Source organism: Mesoplodon bidens, assembly GCF_964165515.1.
Source record: "Mesoplodon bidens genome assembly, chromosome: 1".
In the NCBI taxonomy this organism is placed as follows: domain Eukaryota; kingdom Metazoa; phylum Chordata; class Mammalia; order Artiodactyla; family Ziphiidae; genus Mesoplodon; species Mesoplodon bidens.
Window position 1 is genome coordinate 173,301,834 of NC_138176.1, and position 9,236 is coordinate 173,311,069.

The 9,236-nt window shown below is 40.8% G+C and overlaps 1 protein-coding gene across 1 annotated transcript; it reads left to right on the forward strand.

The window, feature by feature from the left end:
* Positions 1–2,816: 2,816 nt before the first annotated feature.
* ATOH7 (atonal bHLH transcription factor 7) lies at positions 2,817–3,297 on the forward strand (the record flags this gene model as incomplete). Its single annotated transcript, XM_081238697.1, has 1 exon — positions 2,817–3,297. The coding sequence occupies one exon, from the start codon at positions 2,817–2,819 to the stop codon at positions 3,273–3,275; it is 459 nt and encodes a 152-aa protein (XP_081094823.1). The 3' UTR covers positions 3,276–3,297.
* Positions 3,298–9,236: the final 5,939 nt, after the last annotated feature.

Consider the following 9,236-nt stretch of genomic DNA (forward strand, 5'->3'; position numbering starts at 1 on the left):
TGGAGTCAGAAAGTTTCTTTACTCCAGGACTTCTCAGAAACTTTACTATACCAATTTTGCTTCATGACTCTTAAGGAGGAGATAGCAGATGTGTTTCCCAAATTTACTTGACAGTGGAATCCTTTTCCCCCAGAAGCATCTTTGTAGTACTAATAAATTGTCCTTCAGAATACATTTGGGCAATGAATTACTATATACCTTCTAAGGCCCTTTATTGCAGCAATACTGTCTATCCTTGGATCAATTTCATGTCACAGATATCTGCTAGTTTGTTCTAATATAGTTGTGTGGTGTGCACACTGCTGGGCTTCCTTTTTCTCTTCAAGTTGTGTTTACAATTCTCTTGGTGCACAGGCTATAATCTCACCAACCCTGAATACATGGCCTGCAAATCATGCATCTCATTAGCACTTTGGTCAATAGTGTCCAGAACAGTATGTTTTTTAGGGAAACATTCCAAAGGGTAACACAGAGGAGGCTCCTTGGGGGAAACAGATGAGATAAATGAACATGAGAAATAATAGCATTAGTAGGGCTGATTTCCATGAAAACTCAAAAAATATATTTAACATTTTGATGACTAAACATAGTCTCTCCTGTCATAGGACTGCTGTTCCTGACCAAGACTGTTAAGAATCACAGTAATAGAGCTGAGTGTCTCCATGCAAAGGTCTGTGTTCAACATCTGTCATGCTGGAGATCATTAATGTCCAATTGCATTCTATTGTCTTCATGTTACTCAACTTCATTTCATTGTCATTGCTTCAGCTGGGGATTAATCAACTATTTATGGGAAGACAGGACTTGGAGTCAGGGCAGTCACAATGGGGTTTTAGTCTCAAGCAATGGTAAGGGAAGTAAGACACAGTTAAAAGACTCCTGATTTGTGGGAGCTTGTTGATAATTTAATTAAACAAAAATATCTGAGAATAATGCCTACATAATCCATATTTCAAAAGGAGAAAGAACAAACTTGGTCTTAGTAAAGAATCCAGAAATGATTCTGGCTTGAATCTATTTGGAACTGGTTTCTTTGCCACTTTACTCTTCCTTAAGAGCTAGAAAGAAGCTGAGATAAGAGAATCAAGTTAATGGTTTCTCTATAAATCAGCACATTACTATCAATAGTGGAAATCATGCTTCATTATTGTTCCTGAGGACAGCTGACACAACTGAAATATCCAAGAAGTAGGACATATTTATAGCTTTATGAGGTGGGGGAAAAGTCTTCCACTAGGAATTATTTTTTAAAACCTCACAAATCACTTATATATTCCCATTTTGCACATGTATGCACATTATGATTAGTTTTATTAGATTTAAAAGTCAAATTAAATAATTAAGTGATTATCATCTCAATATATGTCCCGAAAACATTTATAAACCGGTGTCGGGGAATTGAGTATAAATTCTGACTTTGCCTAAGTATCCAAGCTCACGCAATCCAATTATATAGTAGGATAATATACATCTTTTACATACACATTAATATCTTTTAAAACCATTTTTTAAATTGAACTATAGTTAATTTACAGTGTTGTGTTAGTTTCAGGTGTACAGCAAAGTATTCAGTTTATATATATATTCTTTTTCAGATTTTTTTCCATTATAGGTTACTACAAAATATTGAATATAGTTCCCTGTGCTATACAGTAGGTCCTTGTTTATCTGTTTTATATATAGGAGTGTGTATATGTTAATCCCAAACTGCTAATTTATCCCCCGCCCAATCCCCTTTTGTAACCGTAAGTTTGTTTTCTATGTCTGTGAGCATATCAATATCTTTTAATATGCTGTAATAAATTATTCTGCAGAAAACAGCCAAATTATATGCACAGTAAAATTTCAGGTCTGAAATAATATTAGGACCTGCTAGTTTGTCCCAACTTGCTTAATAGCTAAAATAAAATGAATATACTCAATTGAATACATTCAATCAGCATTGTGCAAAATTGCCACACATCTTGACAAAGCAAAATTTTCTGACACTAAACGTCTAAATATCTTAAAATTTCAAGACAAACATATTCACACAAGTGATTTCTAATAATTTTAAAACCTTGGTTCAGTTTTTGGTAATGTAAGCTGCTCGCTGATATGGGAAAGGATGAACCAAGCCCTCCGCCCACCCCCACCTTGTTATTCTTTTGGGGACAGCCCGGCCACTCCAGATGGTGTGTTAGTGTTGGACATAGCTTTGGAGAAACTTCCAACAGACGAAGGCTGTAATGTCAGGATTTTGCCGTGCGTCGTCCCCCTTCCCCCCTGCAGTTCCCAGGGTAGGAAGGTGCTGAGATGGAAGCCGAGGGACGCCCGCCCACCTGCCACCACCTGTTTCCCTCCTTCAGCCCTCTGCTATAAATTCTCCTCCTTCAAAGATTCATCCAGCACTCTCCGACAGCTACTGCGGAAGAAGCGCTCCTTTCCTCTCTGACCTTGGGGAAAGATTTTGTTTTCCAGAAAAGAAGTCTCGGGCTTTCCCAGAGGACTTGAAAGACATTTCCCGAACCAGCGACACCAATTCTGCTGCCGGAAAGTTCCCTTCTCTTTTTCAACTTCACATTGGGAAAATGACTTTCTCTTCCACATCTCAATTTCCCCTAAACTTTGGCAAGTGAAGAGACATCAATCTGGTTATCCAATAGGACAGAGGGCGGGGCCCCGCACTCCCACTACAAACTTCGATTCCACACGGTTGCTTTGTGCATGACTTATTTGCTACGAAGAGCCAAGTTGCAGAGCGGCTCCATACACCAGCCCACGCACAGGTCCTGAGCAGACCAGAGAGCTCGGCGCCTCCCTCTGTTCAGCGGGGGATGAAGTCCTGCAAGCCCAGCAACCCGGCGGCGGGAGCGCGTGCCGCGCCCCCGTGCGCGGGCGGCGCCGAGTGCGCGGGCACGTGCGCCGGGGAGGGGCGGCTGGAGAGCGCGGCGCGCAGGCGCCTAGCGGCCAACGCGCGCGAGCGGCGCCGCATGCAGGGGCTTAACACGGCTTTCGACCGTCTGCGCAGGGTGGTACCCCAATGGGGCCAGGATAAAAAACTGTCCAAGTACGAGACCTTGCAGATGGCGCTGAGCTACATCATGGCTCTGACCCGGATCCTGGCCGAGGCAGAGCGATTCGGCTCCGAGCGGGACTGGGTCAATCTCCACTGTGAGCACTTCGGCCGAGACCACTACCTTCCGTTCGCGGGCGCGAAGCTGCCGGGCGAGAGCGAGCCCTACGGCCAAAGGCTCTTCGGCTTCCAGCCCGAGCCCTTCCAGATGGCCAGTTAGGACGCGCGACCCTGCCGGAATGAGACGCCCAGTGATCCGCGCTCTGGAGCCGTAACCTTCCCCCAAGTAGCTGGTCGGGTTATCGGTGGCGTAGGATGCATTCTTAGAATAAAATCAGCAAATTTCCAGGTTACTTTTATTCGCATCCCCAGTCCTAGGGACGCAATGACTTTATTGCTTTTCTTTTATTCCTCCTTAGTATGTTGTAGATTTCATTAATGGATCTTGGAATGGTTTTGATTGCTGAAAGTAATGCCCCCTCCCCCTTTTCTGGACTACCTTGAGAGAAAACAATCTTAAGAAAAATAGGATTAGGTTATACTGCAGGTTTAGCCCTTACTTTCTTAAACTTTGTAAGTTTGTCCTGTTAGGGTGAAGTTACAGTATCTATTACTTGTGTATACTTAATACAGAGCTGCCTTCCTGTCTTGTAAATGCAGTTATGCTTAGTGCATTGTGTGTGCATGCATGAAGTAGTAGAAAGTTTTCTTCTTTGTTTTGGTAGAGTACATGGGTGTGAGTGCTCTGTATTTTTTAAAACTATGTGTACATTATTAAAATATAGATTTTGTAAAATATAATTAAAAACGTGGGTTTGTTTTTCATGCCAGGTGCCCTGCTAGTTTCCTGATGGCACTAAAGGCCTGTTTGTTTGGGGGGGGGGTGATGATATTGAGTGCTTATCTGAGTAAAGATGTGGAGTGTTTAAATCTAATCCCACCAATTGGCAAAGTGCTGTCTTGTAATACTTCATCAAAAAAAGACAAGCTGATGAGCGTACAAGTAATTAATTTGAAAGTTTTCTCTATCAACTTGGAAATATAGATATATTTTTCATGGTTTTTTTTTTTTTTCGGTATGCGGGCCTCTCACTGTTGTGGCCTCTCCCGTTGCGGAGCATAGGCTCCGGATGCGCAGGCTCAGCGGCCATGGCTCACGGGCCCAGCCGCTCCACGGCATATGGGATCCTCCCAGACCGGGGCACGAACCCGTATCCCCGCATCGGCAGGCGGACTCTCAACCACTGCGCCACCAGGGAGGCCCCATGGTTTTTAAAAAGATTAAATTAATTGAAATAATGTTTAGCTTTTAAGTAACTAGATTTACAGTTCCTTAATATTTTATTTTCCTTATTAAACCAATTACTAACTACTAATTCCTTACAAGTACCCAAATATATATATTTGCATATATACATTTGTGTATATATATATATATATATGGCTTTTGGAAGTGATTTTCTTTTAATCAGTACCAGTTGAGCAATAAGGGCTTCACTACCATCAAGGCTAATCAAAAAAGGAGCAATATAATACATGTGATATTGGTTTGAATTACTTTTATAAATTTGCTTAACCATTGGATGAATAAACCAAGTCCTTAATGTAAAGAACGACTTGGTCAGCAGCACTGCACGCTTTTGGGAGATTGTCTTGCTAATAATTGGAAAAAGCAAGGCTCTATGCATTTGGAACTTGTCACAAGTCAACAAAAACAGCATTTCCCAAACCCTTTTATTATGTGTTCCAACACCTAACATCAAGGCACAGCCACCTATTTGCAGTTTATCTACAAAGTCTTCATCAAAATTTTTACTTTCTTCGTTATCCCTGATTATCAAAATCCTTTTAGTTTGTAATGAGCGGAAGTATCTTCCCCATAAACTAAAACTTACAGAATCACAAGTATATCACTAGAAATCCATTGAGAGACTAATGCTGAATTTCCCTTTCCTTCTGATATCTGTTAATAAGAAACTGAGGTGTGCTCAGGACTTTCCTTCCTCGGTGCAAATTAGAGAATAAAATGTTTAACCTCTTGACTTCAGCAGCTCTTAGAAGACATTATAGTTCCAGCAGACAACACAGCTCTAGAAGTGATGATGCCCAGACCACTTTCTGGTCCTACTCCACTCTGCAGTGGGTACTGGGGCTATGGCAACCCTAAGGGCACCTGCCTTCCTCACTATTTGGGCACAATACTCTACTTATTTATACTTAAAATTCTTCATTAGTAACCCCAGTAAGTTTCTGGAGTTTGTAGAATGAAATAAAATCAGAGCTAAAATAGAATGTGTTAATCAGAGAGGATCTCACAGATGTATTCAGATGGTTAGTCCTTTCTTTAGGTAGGGTGCACATTCCTCTCTCTGGACTGTAAATACCTTGCAAAAGAGAACCATACAGGGATAAACATGCAATATATATATTTGCTTATCAACTTAACAGCAGTTTCTTTTTTTAAAATTAATTTTTATTGGGGTATTGTTACTTTACAATGTTGTGTTAGTTTTTACTGTACAGCAAAACGAATCAGCTATACATATGCATATACCCCCTCTTTTTTGGATTTCCCTCCCATTTAGGTCACCACAGTGCATTAAGTAGAGGGAACTAAGAGGGAACATTAAGTAGAGAACATGCTATACAGAATGTTCTCATTAGTTATCTATTTTATACCTAGTATCAATAGTATATATGTGTCAATCCCAATCTCCCTATTCCTCCCACCGCCCCCTTTCCCCCTTGGTATCCATACATTTGTTCTCTATGTCTGTGTCTATTTCTTAATGAAATCAAACAATTTTATTAAAATGATGCTATTCTAATCCTATGCCTCTTCTCCCCCATCCCCATTCCCCCCAAAGAGTGGGAATCTGTTAACTGTTATGCTTTTAGTTGCCCATTTCCGTGGTTTGGAAATCTCTGGAAGCAACTTAACTCTTACCAAATTCCTAAGCTTTCCACCCCACTTGATGTACTATTTTTTTCCAGAAAGATATTTGAGGGAAAAGTAAATGGGTCTCAGTGATCAAATCCAATCTATGATAAAACTCCTCAAACTGTATGTTGGGGAATCCATCATGGTTTATGGATTAGGAGCTTGGATAAAACAAATGTAAAATATTTGTGGAGTTATGGTTCATTTATTACTATACATAATAGAATTTAGATTAGCAAGCAACCTAAAAGTTGCTACAATATACTATATTGTCTCACCTTTGAAAATATGTTCTTTCTAGTTTGATAACAGAACATATTGAAATTCAAAAATATTCTTTTATTTGGCTTCCTTTTCTTAAGAAATCAACAAATGTTATCAGGCATCTACCCATACCCTACCTTCTTCAACATCATCCTTGTCCTTGTGTAGGCAGCCAAGAAGAATACACATGTACTAATCAATAAGCGGCCTTGAACAGTGTGTAGCTGAGTGCTTCAACTGTATAGTATCGGTAATATGTGCCATAAGAGCTCCTAAGAGAGATATTAAGTAATAAAAGAAGACCCACTCCCAGGCAGGGTTTTAGTCCCATTAGTTATTATATGTGGGCTCTCCCTAGGTGCCAGCTGCAGGTTGAGGCCAAACCCCAAGGTCAGAAGTCTTGAAGAACCCTATACAAATGAATGGGGCTATCAAGATGGGAAAGGCCATCTAAGCTTGTGGTTCTCAACCCAGACTGCTCATTAGAATCTCAGGTAGGGAGTCTTGAAAAACATACCAGATCTGGGGCCCCCAGTTCAAGAATTGATTTAACTGCTCTGAGGTGAGGCCTAGGCATAGGTATTTTTTTCAGTACTCTCCCGGTGATTCTAACTGGCTGATGGGGTTGAGAACTGCTTAATTAAACAATATCTACTATGACACCATTAACCTCATTACCAAAAACTGATTATATTGTTGTCACAGTCTTTGTATTTGCAGATCTTAAGAAGGATTAAGCTATCTTTCTTTTTTTTTGTTTGTTTGTTTGTTTGTTTTTGCAGTACACGGGCCCCTCACTGTTGTGGCCTCTCCCGTTGCGGAGCACAGGCTCCGGACACGCAGGCTCAGCGGCCATGGCTCACGGGCCCAGCCGCTCCGCGGCATGTGGGATGCTCCCGGACCGGGGCACGAACCCGTGTCCCCTGCACCGGCAGGCGGACTCTCAACCACTGCGCCACCAGGGAAGCCCCTAAGCTATCTTTCTTAACATCCAGTTACACCCAGTTTCTTAGTTAATGAGGTGACCATTATATTAATGAAGATCTAAAATTTCTGCTGGATATGAGCCAGATGGAATGTATTTGGGTTGTGGTTAATAGCGCTACAGGATTCAACAATTAAGGCTCAGTTCACTAAATTTTGCCATCTTAGAGTAAAAGCAAAGTGTTATTTTGGACTGAATTTGGCTCTGCTCTCTGATTAGGTTTCACTAAAGATATCTCTTTTTGCTACCTGTGGGTGAAAGAAATTTCAAAGCACATATAAGACCATAAATATATGACCAACCTTTTCACATGTATACCCATTCCTTTCTCTGATCATGAATATACTAGAAGGTTTTTTTTTTTTTCTGTATGCGGGCCTCTCACTGTTGTGGCCTCTCCCATTGTGGAGCACAGGCTCTGGACGCGCAGGCTCAGCGGCCATGGCTCACGGGCCCAGCTGCTCCGCAGCATGTGGGATCTTCCCAGACCGGGGCACGAACCCACATCCCCTGCATCAGCAGGCGGACTCCCAACCACTGCGCCACCAGGGAAGCCCAGAAGGTGCAAGCTTTAATGAGTGTTTTATTGAATTAACACAGGACTTTTGGATTGCTGTTTCAAACTGGTAGTGTATCCCCAAAATACCCAAGCCGACAAAAAACTACTGAAAGCAAGAACTTACCCATCTCACATAACAAAGTCTGGGACCAAAACACAAAACAAACCCAATAACTAACTGCGAATAAATAAAATTTTATTTAATGAATAAAGAAACAGTCCATCACATCCTCTAAACTGCTTTTTAAAACACCCAGGTTGAATTAAATACTGGTTCTTAATTTTTCTTTTTCTAATTGCAAAGTTTCCAAACAAAACACAACCTCCAATAAATCTTTACGAAAGCACAACTAGGAAACAGCAACGGGTGTCATGGAGATGATGTGGGCTACTGGAATACAATACCATATACTTCCTGGAGAAAGACACAGTAAATGCTCACAAACATTTTGGCTTAAGCGATCATTGGTTTTCATTTCCAAAGAATATCTAACATGAACGATGCAGAGGAAAGGAATAAAAGCCAAGATCCATTAATTGCTTTCTAGTAATAGAGACGAAATATACAGTTTATATACTTCACACATTTCAAAATGGTTAGTAAAATAGTTTTTTCATTAGGATTTCAATAACCAAAAAGGTACTTTAGAAAATAAGTGGACTCTAGCTTCCTGAGATGGAAGCATATCATGTTTGTGAGCCTTCTGGGGCCTGGTGTGTTTTCAAGTGGAAAGAACTCATGCAGGAAGAGAAAGGAAAAGCATAAGATGTGTCCCTTGACCATGATTGAATTGTTAGCTATGGGTGTGTGTGTGTTGGTGTGTGTGTGTTGGTGTGTATGTGCACATGCCTTCGGGCACAAGAACTTTGTCAGTTCTCATGGCTGAAATGAATCATGGAGTTTAAATTCAGACTTGATGTAGCTAAGAATTTGAAAACAGAGACCAAAGGATATGTTCATTTTTGAGGGTCCAGATCCATCTGTTATCCTAAGGTTGATCCATTTCAACATAAGGCTAAAGACATGCTAGTATGGTACGTTTCTTCATTAGAGCCTAGAGAAATACAATGGAGTTGTCCTGAACTGCATAATCCAGAAAGGAATACGGGGACTCTCTTGCTATTTCTCTGTGCACTGCGGAGTCATTATTTCCACTAGCTCCGATCATAGACGCAGGACTCTGAGTTCCCTTAGGCTATTCTGCCTATGTTGAAATAAATTTCCCTGGAATCTGCCTGTAGAAAGCAGATAGGATATTTCTTGAATTTATTTAATTTTTTTCTCCAGATTTTTTTCAACCACATAGCATCTTTTTTTTTTTTTTACATCTTTATTGGAGTATTAATTGCTTTACAATGGTGTGTTAGTTTCTGCTTTATAACAAAGTGAATCAGTTATACATATGTTCCCATATCTCTTCCCTCTTGCATC